This window comes from Taudactylus pleione, unplaced genomic scaffold (genome assembly GCF_031769625.1).
Source record: "Taudactylus pleione unplaced genomic scaffold, aTauple2 ptg000425l, whole genome shotgun sequence".
NCBI lineage: Eukaryota > Metazoa > Chordata > Amphibia > Anura > Myobatrachidae > Taudactylus > Taudactylus pleione.
Window position 1 is genome coordinate 384,847 of NW_028284827.1, and position 14,152 is coordinate 398,998.

The window sequence follows — 14,152 nt, forward strand, 5'->3', positions numbered from 1 at the left end:
ACACATACACAGACATACACACATACACCCACAGATAGACATAATACATAGACAGACATACACCCACAGACAGACATACATCCACAGACAGACAGACACACATACACCACAGACAGACATACACACATACATCCACAAACAGACATACACATTTACATCCACATACATACACACATACATCCACATACATACACACATACATCCATAGACAGACATACACACATACACCCACAGACAGACATACACATATACATCCACAGACTGACATACACACATACATACACAGACAGACATACATACATACACCCACAGACAGCCATACACACATACATCCACAGACAGACATACACACATGCATCCAGAGATAGACATACACACATAAACCCACAGACTGACATACACACATACATCCACAGACAGACATACACACATACATCCAGAGATAGACATACACACATAAACCGACAGACTGACATACACACATACATCCACAGATAGACATAATACATAGACAGACATACACCCACAGACAGACATACACCCACAGACAGACATACACACATACATCCACAGACTGACATACACACATACTCCCACTGATAGACATAATACATAGACAGACATACACCCACAGACAGACATACACCCACAGACAGACATACACACATACATCCACAGACATACACACATACATCCACAGACAGACACACATACACCACAGATAGACATACACACATACATCCACAAACAGACATACACATTAACATCCACATACATACACACATACATCCACATACATACACACATACATCCACAGATAGACATAATACATAGACAGTTATACACACACAGACAGACATACACACACACATACATCCACATACATACACACATACATCCACAGACAGACATACACACTTACATCCACAGACAGACATACACACATACATCCACAGATAGACATAATACATAGACATACATACACCCACAGACAGACATACACACATACACCCACAGACAGACATACACACATACACTCACAGACAGACATACACACATACATGCACAGACTCACATATACACATACACCCACAGACTCACATACGCACATACATCCACAGACTGACATACACACATACATCCACAGACTGACATACACACATACATCCACAGACTCACATACATCCACAGACTGACATACACACATACATCCACAGACTGACATACACACATACACCCACAGACTCACATACATCCACAGACTGACATACATCCACAGACTGACACATAGACACAAATAGACACACAAATATAATGTCTGCGATGTAAGATACATAGACACACACATATAATGCCTGCGATGTAATACACATAGACACACACACAGACACAAATAGACACATACACACATATGTCTGCAATGTAAGACATATAGGCCCTCAATCAGAGGCATTCGCAAAATGCGAGCGCTCGTTCTGAATGAGGACGGCCGCTTTTATTTTTAAGTGCGGCCTCCTGGTCGCTAGCTAAGCTGTGGGTTACCGCCCACAACTTTAGCAACCGACCAGGTTGACGGTCGCGATGGTCAACTCAAGACAATCGCGACCATCGGGGTTTGCGACGAGACCCTAAGGTTGGGTCTCGGCATCCGCAAGCCCCAGGGAGCTTCCTGCTCGATCACTGCTGATGTCAGTGCGGCCGCCCACAAAATGGGAGGCATTCCTTAAGGAACGCCTCCATTTGTGAAACCACTCCCCCACCATGCATGCAAAACGGGGCAACGGGGCAAGCTATCTATCAACATCGACAGCCGGCCCTTTTGCAGTGCTGCCGCTGCGCGTGCGTAGGGCCTAAACATTGACCCGCTTGCGAGCGGGTGTGAATGAGGTCCATAGACACACACACATTTAATGTCTGCAATGTAAGACACATAGACACACATAGACACACACAGACACACATAGACAGACACACATACACACACATACACAGACACACATATATAATGTCTGCGATGTAAGACACATAGACACACACACACACATATGACCTCATTCAGAGTCGGTCGTTGCGGCCGCACGGTCGTACGCCACTGATGTTCGCTGAACTGCGCATGCATAAAGTTTGCAATGCGCGTGCGCAAACTAGCTGCTACGATCAGAAATTTCTCTCTCCTTGAACACAGCCAGGTCGTTAGTTTGAGTGACAGGATGAGGCATTTGTGGGTGGTAACAGGGGAAGGTGCTTGTGAATGGGGGAGTGGAGATCCGAACGCAGGCGTGCCTGACTATGCAAACAGCGTTTTATGGGAGTGCATAATTAACAAAGTAGCGTCATGGCACATGTGACACTGACCTGATCGTAGTGCTTAAGAGAGGGTATGGTCAACCTTAAGCTCTACGACCAGTTCCGATGGTTCCCGATGGTCCCGATTAATCCTTATATGCCTGGAGATGACGTGTAATGCGTACGAGAAGGGGGCGTATTTTTTGTCTTCCGGCCGTTTCCTCCCCTTGGTCGGCCAGCTAACGATCCGATCTTAAGTACGCAACTTGCGAGTGCATCATTTGCATATCCGGCCCCTTTTCCCATACGACCGTGCGGCCGCAACGACCGACTCTGAATGAGGTCCATAATGTCTGCGATGTAAGACACATAGACACACACACACAAAGACACATGCACACGCATGCACATAATGTTTGCGATGTAAGACACACAGACATACACACACATAGACACACACACACATAATGTTTGCGATGTAAGACACATAGACACACACAGACACACACACATAATGTCTGCGATGTAAGACACATAGACACACACACACACACAGACACATAATGTCTGCGATGTAAGACACACAGACACACACACATAGACACACACATAATGTTTGCGATGTAGGACACAGACACACACATGGACACACACACACACACACACATATAATGTCTGCGATGTAAGACACATAGACACACACAGACACACACACAGACACACACACATAATGTTTGCAATGTAAGACACATAGACACACACAGACACACACACATGGACACACACACACACATAATGTTTGCGATGTAGGACACAGACACACACACACACACACACATATAATGTCTGCGATGTAAGACAGCTGCGGGCACACGTTTGTAATTGAGTATGCTGGAAACTCTGCCAGTTCCTCCAAGTAATTCTTTTCCTCATTACAGCAGGTGTTATTGTTCTTTATCTGTCTTCTGTCAATATCATAGATAATTCCGGTTCTCTCCCTTAAGCGACACAATATTACTGCAGAGCGCCTTTTCCTTTTAATGGAATTGAATCCTGGCGGTCATGACACACAGCAGCTGCAGCGTATACGCACCTCTCTATCACTGTCTGTCACCCAGACATTGCAGTCCTTCTGTAGGGTCTAATGATGGAACCTCAGAGTCAGCGCCGTGTTTGGCCGATCGCCCTGCGTCATTCTCTGCGCTTCCGAATGACCAATATCTGTCACTTGTCAGCTTAGTTTCTTCTTTTTTTACTTCATATAAATCGGTGTAATAGCAAATACCATGTAATCCAGCAGCCGCTGTGTGTGTTTAATGCGATACCGAAGTGCTACCTGACACAGCACAGTGACATCTCGCTGAATAACATTGTATCTTTTTATACTGTATATCTGCGGGATGGTGAGAACCTGCATTGTTTTTCCAGAACATGTGCTGCTACAGTACCAGCGTGCTGCCCATATTGTACATAAAGGGAATTCATTGTATATAGTTACCCAACATTTACTATCTGGGTTTACTCTCCAAGATCAGATTTCTCTGCTATTTGTCAAAGGGCCTGATTCACATTTGTACGTTATTGCACAGTAGCTGCGACTTTGGGCCTGATTCACATTTGTACGTTATTGCACAGTAGCTGCGACTTTGGGCCTGATTCACATTTGTACGTTATTGCACAGTAGCTGCGACTTTGGGCCTAATTCAGATTTGTTCGTTATTGCACAGTAGCTGCGACTTTGGGCCTGATTCAGGTTTGTACGTTATTGCACAGTAGCTGCGACTTTGGGCCTGATTCACATTTGTACGTTATTGCACAGTAGCTGCGACTTTGGGCCTGATTCACATTTGTACGTTATTGCACAGTAGCTGCGACTTTGGGCCTAATTCAGATTTGTTCGTTATTGCACAGTAGCTGCGACTTTGGGCCTGATTCAGGTTTGTACGTTATTGCACAGTAGCTGCGACTTTGGGCCTGATACAGATTTCTATGTTATTGCACAGTAGCTGCGACTTTGGGCCTGATTCACATTTGTACGTTATTGCACAGTAACTGCGACTTTGTGCCTGATTTGCATTTGTACGTTATTGCACAGTAGCTGCGACTTTGGGCCTGATTCAGGTTTGTATGTTATTGCACAGTAGCTGCGACTTTGGGCCTGATTCAGATTTATACGTTATTGCACAGTAGCTGCGACTTTGGGCCTGAATCAGGTTTGTACATTATTGCACAGTAGCTGCGACTTTGGGCCTGATTCAGATTTATACGTTATTGCACAGTAGCTGCGACTTTGGGCCTGATTCAGGTTTGTACGTTATTGCACAGTAGCTGCGACTTTGGGCCTGATTCAGGTTTGTACGTTATTGCACAGTAGCTGCGACTTTGGGCCTGATACAGATTTCTATGTTATTGCACAGTAGCTGCGACTTTGGGCCTGATTCACATTTGTACGTTATTGCACAGTAACTGCGACTTTGTGCCTGATTTGCATTTGTACGTTATTGCACAGTAGCTGCGACTTTGGGCCTGATTCAGGTTTGTATGTTATTGCACAGTAGCTGCGACTTTGGGCCTGATTCAGATTTATACGTTATTGCACAGTAGCTGCGACTTTGGGCCTGAATCAGGTTTGTACATTATTGCACAGTAGCTGCGACTTTGGGCCTGATTCAGATTTATACGTTATTGCACAGTAGCTGCGACTTTGGGCCTGAATCAGGTTTGTACATTATTGCACAGTAGCTGCGACTTTGGGCCTGATTCAGATTTATACGTTATTGCACAGTAGCTGCGACTTTGGGCCTGATTCAGGTTTGTACGTTATTGCACAGTAACTGCGACTTTGGACCTGATTCAGATTTGTACATTATTGCACAGTAGCTGCGACTTTGGGCCTGATTCAGGTTTGTATGTTATTGCACAGTAGCTGCGACTTTGGGCCTGATTCAGGTTTGTACGTTATTGCACAGTAGCTGAGACTTTGGGCCTGATTCAGATTTATATGTTATTGCACAGTAGCTGCGACTTTGGGCCTGATTCAGGTTTGTACGTTATTGCACAGTAGCTGCGACTTTGGGCCTGATACAGATTTCTATGTTATTTCACAGTAGCTGCGACTTTGGGCCTGATTCGCATTTGTAGGTTATTGCACAGTAGCTGCGACTTTGGGCCTGATTCACATTTGTACGTTATTGCACAGTAACTGCGACTTTGTGCCTGATTTGCATTTGTACGTTATTGCACAGTAGCTGCGACTTTGGGCCTGATTCAGGTTTGTATGTTATTGCACAGTAGCTGCGACTTTGGGCCTGATTCAGATTTATACGTTATTGCACAGTAGCTGCGACTTTGGGCCTGAATCAGGTTTGTACATTATTGCACAGTAGCTGCGACTTTGGGCCTGATTCAGATTTATACGTTATTGCACAGTAGCTGCGACTTTGGGCCTGATTCAGGTTTGTACGTTATTGCACAGTAACTGCGACTTTGGACCTGATTCAGATTTGTACGTTATTGCACAGTAGCTGCGACTTTGGGCCTGATTCAGGTTTGTATGTTATTGCACAGTAGCTGCGACTTTGGGCCTGATTCAGATTTATATGTTATTGCACAGTAGCTGCGACTTTGGGCCTGATTTAGGTTTGTACGTTATTGCACAGTAGCTGCGACTTTGGGCCTGATTCAGGTTTGTACGTTATTGCACAGTAGCTGCAACTTTGGGCCTGATTCAGATTTGTACCATACTTACCTACATTGCTGGGCAGCTTTCCGGGAGCAGCAGGAGGGGACCTGCTGCTCTCTTCTTCGGGGGGCGGGGCCAGTCGATAGACAGCATTAGGCCCCGCCCCTTTACAGAAAACCCCCGTGATTCGCTGGTCCGTGAGGAGGGGGCGGGGCTAAATTACGCAATTTGCCTAATTTAGCCCCGCCCCTTCCCGACGGACCCGATAATCTCAGGTAATATCTCCCCATCCTGCCCACTTCACTATGAAGTGGGCAGGATGCGGGAGATATGCCTACTCTTCCGGGATCGCAGGGGGGTTACCCGAAAAATCGGGAGCCTCCCGCGATTCCCGGGAGAGTAGGCATGTATGGTTTGTACGTTATTGGGCCTGATTCAGATTTATACGTTATTGCACAGTAGCTGCGACTTTGGGCCTGATTCAGATTTGTACGTTATTGCACAGTAGCTGCGACTTTGGGCCTGATTCAGATTTATACGTTATTGCACAGTAGCTGCGACTTTGGGCCTGATTCAGATTTGTACGTTATTGCACAGTAGCTGCGATTTTGGGCCTGATTCAGATTTGTACGTTATTGCACAGTAGCTGCGACTTTGGGCCTGATTCAGGTTTGTACGTTATTGCACAGTAACTGCGACTTTGGACCTGATTCAGATTTGTACGTTATTGCACAGTAGCTGCGACTTTGGGCCTGAATCAGGTTTGTACATTATTGCACAGTAGCTGCGACTTTGGGCCTGATTCAGATTTATACGTTATTGCACAGTAGCTGCGACTTTGGGCCTGATTCAGGTTTGTACGTTATTGCACAGTAACTGCGACTTTGGACCTGATTCAGATTTGTACATTATTGCACAGTAGCTGCGACTTTGGGCCTGATTCAGGTTTGTATGTTATTGCACAGTAGCTGCGACTTTGGGCCTGATTCAGGTTTGTACGTTATTGCACAGTAGCTGAGACTTTGGGCCTGATTCAGATTTATATGTTATTGCACAGTAGCTGCGACTTTGGGCCTGATTCAGGTTTGTACGTTATTGCACAGTAGCTGCGACTTTGGGCCTGATACAGATTTCTATGTTATTTCACAGTAGCTGCGACTTTGGGCCTGATTCGCATTTGTAGGTTATTGCACAGTAGCTGCGACTTTGGGCCTGATTCACATTTGTACGTTATTGCACAGTAACTGCGACTTTGTGCCTGATTTGCATTTGTACGTTATTGCACAGTAGCTGCGACTTTGGGCCTGATTCAGGTTTGTATGTTATTGCACAGTAGCTGCGACTTTGGGCCTGATTCAGATTTATACGTTATTGCACAGTAGCTGCGACTTTGGGCCTGAATCAGGTTTGTACATTATTGCACAGTAGCTGCGACTTTGGGCCTGATTCAGATTTATACGTTATTGCACAGTAGCTGCGACTTTGGGCCTGATTCAGGTTTGTACGTTATTGCACAGTAACTGCGACTTTGGACCTGATTCAGATTTGTACGTTATTGCACAGTAGCTGCGACTTTGGGCCTGATTCAGGTTTGTATGTTATTGCACAGTAGCTGCGACTTTGGGCCTGATTCAGGTTTGTACGTTATTGCACAGTAGCTGAGACTTTGGGCCTGATTCAGATTTATATGTTATTGCACAGTAGCTGCGACTTTGGGCCTGATTTAGGTTTGTACGTTATTGCACAGTAGCTGCGACTTTGGGCCTGATTCAGGTTTGTACGTTATTGCACAGTAGCTGCAACTTTGGGCCTGATTCAGATTTGTACCATACTTACCTACACTGCTGGGCAGCTTTCCGGGAGCAGCAGGAGGGGACCTGCTGCTCTCTTCTTCGGGGGGCGGGGCCAGTCGATAGACAGCATTAGGCCCCGCCCCTTTACAGAAAACCCCGTGATTCGCTGGTCCGTGAGGAGGGGGCGGGGCTAAATTATGCAATTTGCCTAATTTAGCCCCGCCCCTTCCCGACGGACCCGATAATCTCAGGTAATATCTCCCCATCCTGCCCACTTCACTATGAAGTGGGCAGGATGCGGGAGATATGCCTACTCTTCCGGGATCGCAGGGGGGTTACCCGAAAAATCGGGAGCCTCCCGCGATTCCCGGGAGAGTAGGCATGTATGGTTTGTACGTTATTGGGCCTGATTCAGATTTATACGTTATTGCACAGTAGCTGCGACTTTGGGCCTGATTCAGATTTGTACGTTATTGCACAGTAGCTGCGACTTTGGGCCTGATTCAGATTTATACGTTATTGCACAGTAGCTGCGACTTTGGGCCTGATTCAGATTTGTACGTTATTGCACAGTAGCTGCGATTTTGGGCCTGATTCAGATTTGTACGTTATTGCACAGTAGCTGCGACTTTGGGCCTGATTCTGAGGATAATAAACAATATGGTTTGGGATTGTTATCAGTTGCAGTATGATCAGTATAGCATACAGTCAATGCTGCCGGCAGCTCTGCATGGACCAGGTACAGGGTTTCCGTCCGTGTGCGCCACACAGGGGGACGCCGGTGTCGGGGTGGGAGTGATATCGCTACCCCCCCTGCCCGCACATAACGCAGGGAGATAGAGCAGTGTGTGTGCAGGGCTGGGGAGTGAGGCTGCTGCAGTCCTCTCACTCCCTGCCCAAAGTAATGGGTGGCGGGGGTTTCGCTCTAACAGGCCCGGGTAAATAGTACCCACTCCCCCCTCCTCATCTCAGCGCCCCCGCGTACAGTAAGTGTGTGGATGTCCGTAATGTGGTCGTTTAGGGAGCCTATCTTGTATGGCTGTGTTTTAGCCAATAGGATGGCGCAGGGAGGAGCTTAGCAGGGGTTATAGGCCTGGTTCTGAGTTGGATGCAGCCTCTTCTGTGCGACTTTATGCCGCTACAAAGACCAACATGGATGTACATCCGTGTGTATGAATGTGACACCCACTTCAGATACCGCCATCAGTCGCCCCATCGATACTTGCACCAGCCATATGGGTGTATATATTCTCCGTCTGAGTATGGCTTCCTATATGAGTGACTAATGGTCTGTGTATGCAACCACTTCAGCGACACGCCCATAACACGGACCATCTCCATGTGTCTGAATAGCCACCTCCCAGTCACAGCCCAGTAACGCCCAATACATCAATACTCAATGCACTTCTCCATGTGTGCCTGAAATTGCAGCTGCGATTCTGTACAAACACGATCTGGACGCATGAGCGGCGCAAATTAGATACATGCACAGCATCAGTATGTCACTTGGAATCCGACCCTAAATGCCGAGTTTGGATGACCTTCCTTCCTGATGCAGTTATGCTTCACACCTGTCCCGCCTCTCATGCGTAGCTGGTTGGCGAGTTGTTGGGTTTTGCGTGATTGGCGTGGTTGGTTTTGGTGTGGACGGAAAATCATCATCGTCACCAACTATGGTGGAGCAGGAGATGGTTGCCGAGTGCTGACTGGGGTAGGCTGGTGTCACAGCCCAATAGGGAGTGCGGCCTGGTGAGTGGTAGTGTTACTGGCGCTAAGTCTGGCTGTGCCATGCGTCTGGTGCCACGTATCGGTGTGCGTGACGGAGGCGTGCTTTTGTTGCCACCTGTCACTCTTCAGCCCCTGTACCAATTCATTTCAAATAAATTGTGATAACATTTGTGCTTACTGCAAGTCTTGGCGTGATTATTTGCTGGGTAAGTGGTTATTAGTATAAGTGTGAGATATTAATTCCGCTATCCATAGCCGGCTTCTCTGCTGTGTAAAGCTCCGGCCATATGTCATAATTCTGTGTAATGGATATATAGCCAATGATGTTACTCTCTTTTCAGGCGACTTCTGGCGGAAGAGCAAGTTACTACGTGTCCTACAAGCGAGAAGCATTTGCACAGATCAAACTACCGAAATATTCCCTTCCAAAGGTATTAGGAAATGTTCTTTATCTGAAGAAATTGTGGCACAAGTAACAAACAAATCCCACCTTGTCTTACATTGGTGTATTATTAGGCTTCCCGTTATTTTGAAATTAAACATCAGATACTCACATGACTTGAATTTAGCATAGTTCCTCACTAAGGGCTCTATTTATTAACATTATTTTTACTAAAATAAAGTGATAAAGGCTGTTTTTGTGTTTTTACACCCTTTTCACATTATTTTAGTTTCACCTAAATTTACTGCAGGGCAATTGGAGTAGAATTTGTAAAATTGTAGTCCAAACCCTAGTTATCACTTATTTTTAGTAAGCAGATCACATTTCCCGTAATTGTAATGGGAAATGTTATCTGCCCAGATGTACTAAAAATAAAATGTGAAAAAAATACCGGGGAAAGCCCTGTGATAATAACTCAACCTGGAGATGGCGTTATCCAGGGCTTTACCCGGGTTAACCGACTCCTGCTCTGCTCTAACAGGCAGAGCAGAGCCAAAAACCTGGCCCCAGTGATCAGCTGTGAGGTCAAAATAGACAACAAGCTGATCACTGCAAAAAAAAAAAATATATCACTTACCTGATCCAGGGACCGGTAATTGGTGCTCCGGTGATGGTCTCTGGGGCTCCGGTCAGCTGGTCTCCCGCCTCCTGCACTGTGACCTTGGTCAGCTGCTGCATAGAACAGTTGATCGGGGTCACAGTGCAGGAGATGGGAGATCAACTGACCCGAGCCCCAGAGGACATCACCGGAGTAACGATCACTGGGTGTAAGTGTGACTGAGCGGGGGGTCGCGAGGAAGGGGGGGTCACAGTATCCGGTAGCGGACGCATGCGCAGGAGTGTACTTACAAGATTCTCAGGGACAGAGCTTTATCGCAAGCTCTGTCGCTGCAAGGGATTTTTGATAAATCTCTGTGATATTTCCTAAATTCGTAATGCGTATTTAGTCGGAAATATCACACTACAACCGTATTGTAGTAAACAGAGCCCAGAGAGGCATAACCGCACATTACCTGTTAATTTAGCATCATTAGACTGAATTACAGTTTAGGGATAGTGTGATTATTATAAGTTATGAATTTAGGTTGGTAAAAGCAGGGACGTGCAGTCAGGGTAGGCAGGGGAGGCCTATCATACTCCCTGTCATGCTCCAGAGTTTTGATATAAATACAAATAGAATAATACATATAACTTATAAACATCTTCTTTGCTTATTGTAATAATTTTTTAGTTAAAACTGTCCAAATCTGCTTAGCTCCCTTGAATTGCAGGAAGAGATGAGAGGTGAGGCAACAAGAGCCCAGCCTCACCTCTCAGACACTGCTAGCAGACTTGGGGGCAGGGGGCACATCTCGGCCAGTTCTACTGCACAGTAAGAGAGCCAAAAGAGGCATGCCTCGCTGTGGGGGGGGGGTGCCTTGAGCACTGATGGACAACTTGGATGTGTCATGTGACCAGGAAGTGCATTGCTCAGAGACCCACCAGAGCTCAGTCAGCAGCAGCAGCAGCAGCAGCAGGGGGAGGAGGAGAAGAGTCTGCGATGCAGGGAGGAGAATGGTGCAACTGCATACACACGGTCAGATCTGCCAGATGAACGATTGAAGGATTTTTACCAAAGATTTGAACTATTGAACGATTTTAGACAGTATTAAAATTAATGAAATCGTCAAAATCTGACTGCAAACATAGACGATGTCAGATATCGTTATCTGACATGCGGGAGCGCGCATCGTTCATTGTTGCAGGCTCACATGTCAGATTTTCTTTCAGATATGAACGATTTTTAAAATCGTTATAGTTCATATCTGACAACAAATCTGACCGTGTGTATGCACCATTACTGTAGTGTTACAGAGTCTACGTGCCTCCCCAGCCAAAGACCTCACCGTACATCACTGGGTAAAAGGGGTCTTTACACAAAGATCAGTACTTACACATATTACACCATTTTACATGTTCATTTTTTGCTCCAACAAATTATATATAAACTAATATCTAATAATATCAAGCAGAAGGTATTCAATAATCACTATCGTACCATTCATTCCAAACAATACAATCCAGGGCAAAGGTCCCCAACCTAGCCATTCAGTGTCGGACTGGTCCATGCAAGGTAATCCAAGGTAAAAGGACTGACATTTATATGGTAAGGGGCACATGGGTTTATCAAAGTGCTAGGAACATTCCTCTGCATGAAGAAGTCCGCTGAAACCACGAAAAATAACATTCCTTAGAACCGCTTATCACATCCATTTGGAAATGACTTCTCTGGCCAATTTACCAATGGTCTGAAATCGCGACACAGGCTCCAAAAAGAGCATTCACAGTCACTTTACATACTTCCGTGTTCCGCCCCAGCAGAGCTGGTGCACATAAGTGGCCATCGTCTTCGCATGTGTAAGAGCTCTCCTTATTATCGGACCTTTACCCCCAGTAGCCATCGTACCTATAGGCTACATTCATGCAATTTGTTACAGAGAGGGATCCAAAGCAAAAGTGCATTGAGCAAGTCGGGTCTGAACCCAGAAATATATAGTGATAGCGCTACATACTGCACATATTACTTTCATTTTTTTCTTCACTGAAACTTATTGGAGCCTGTGTCTCAGCAGGAAATTATTACTACATTGCCTCGATACATTTTAGCCCTTTTCACCCCCTAGGAGTCGAATTTTGGAAATTCCCTTCTTAGTGGGCATCTACGTCATGGAAGGAATAGACTCCCCAAATTACATGTTTCTAGGTTCAGAGGATTGGGCTGGGGGTTGTTGAGTCAGTGAGTTAGTCAGTCAGTCAGTCAATCAGGACATATGATTTTATACTGTATATATAGATACATACAGTTTACTGTGTACTGTACACTGAGTGCATTAGACAAATGATCCTCCTATCCTCTAATGGCAGGACATGCACATCATCAGCACAGATGAGAAGCAGGTTTTCTCCGCGGTCCAGGAGTGGAACCAGAACGAGACCTACAACCTGTACATTTCAGACACACGTGGCGTCTATTTCACCCTCGCTCTGGAGAATGTCAGGAGCAGTCGGGGGCTTGAAGGAAACATAGCCATTGACCTTTATGAGGTACTAGCTGGAGTACCCAGCATTGCCCAGGATTTTAAGAATGTTTGTTTACACATCATCCTCCAACAAACCTGTCCTTAGGCAGGCTTCACAAAAAGTGTGACAAACTTCCCCATCAACAGTCCTAAGGTCTTCGATGGAAGTAGGACCTGTAACGGTGTAAAGCAAACTTCGGAGATAGAAGCATTCAAAATGTATTAGATGTACAGTGTAAACACGGCCAAGAGCTTCTGTTGCTCTGATACCAGGATGACCATGTACAGCGACTCTCTGTTTTCTGCGCATAAAAACTTTTGGAGAAGTATTCCATATGTAATATTTTGGCAGCTCACAGTACAGCAGGGTCCTTGCAAAGTCATCATTTTGACACAGTTGGAAGAAAGAAGTAAATGTTGTTGCATAAGTTGGTATAGTCAGACAGCTGAGAATGCTGGGAGGGCCTGCTAAAGCTCTCTTCGATAATAAACAGTAAGATCATGACAAAACATGACAACACAAAACGCTCTCTCCGAGGCCCTACCCATATGCCGTGAGGCCCCACAATGAGTGTACAGCAAAAATTGTGTTTTTTAATTAACTAAAAATTAACAATAATTCATTTCAATTTAAAAAAATTTTAGTTGCCTCGGGCGTGTCTTAATATGCTCGTATGTAAAATGTCATGATCTTGGCTTGTAAACTGTGGATTTGTATAGAAAGACAGAAGGACAATTTTTTGCTTTTATATAGTAGAGAAGATAGAAAAGAAAAAATAGTATATAAGCTAAATCCTTTTCTAATTCCGGACCTGACCTGTAGAGGGTGAATGCTATGCAAAAATTGTGTTTTTTAATTAATTAAAAATTAACGGTAATTAATTTAGATTTACATTTTTTTTAGTTGCCTCGCCGTGTTTTAATAAACTCGTATATAAAATTTCACGATCTTGGCTTGTAAACTGTGGATTTGTATAGAAAGACAGAAGGACAGAAGTACAAATTTTCACTTTTATATAGTAGTTTGAGCGAAGGACGTGAAAGAATTGGGGTCACTGTTAATGCAGTTATGAGACATGCAGCTGATTATGGAACAATATATAGGAACCCAACCAAAATAATAATATACTATATGTACTAGTTGTACTGTATGTGGCTAGTA

General features: G+C 45.1%; 1 protein-coding gene across 2 annotated transcripts in view; it reads left to right on the forward strand.

Annotated features, from left to right (window-relative positions):
• SORCS3 (sortilin related VPS10 domain containing receptor 3) overlaps window positions 1-14,152 on the forward strand; it is a 648,995-nt gene that overhangs the window by 340,505 nt on the left and 294,338 nt on the right. For both annotated transcript variants that reach the window (XM_088447257.1, XM_088447258.1), the window contains exons 5-6: window positions 9,831-9,920; window positions 12,836-13,015. In XM_088447257.1, the coding sequence (XP_088303383.1) occupies window positions 9,831-9,920; window positions 12,836-13,015 (270 nt within the window). The remainder of the gene's footprint in view (window positions 1-9,830; window positions 9,921-12,835; window positions 13,016-14,152) is intronic.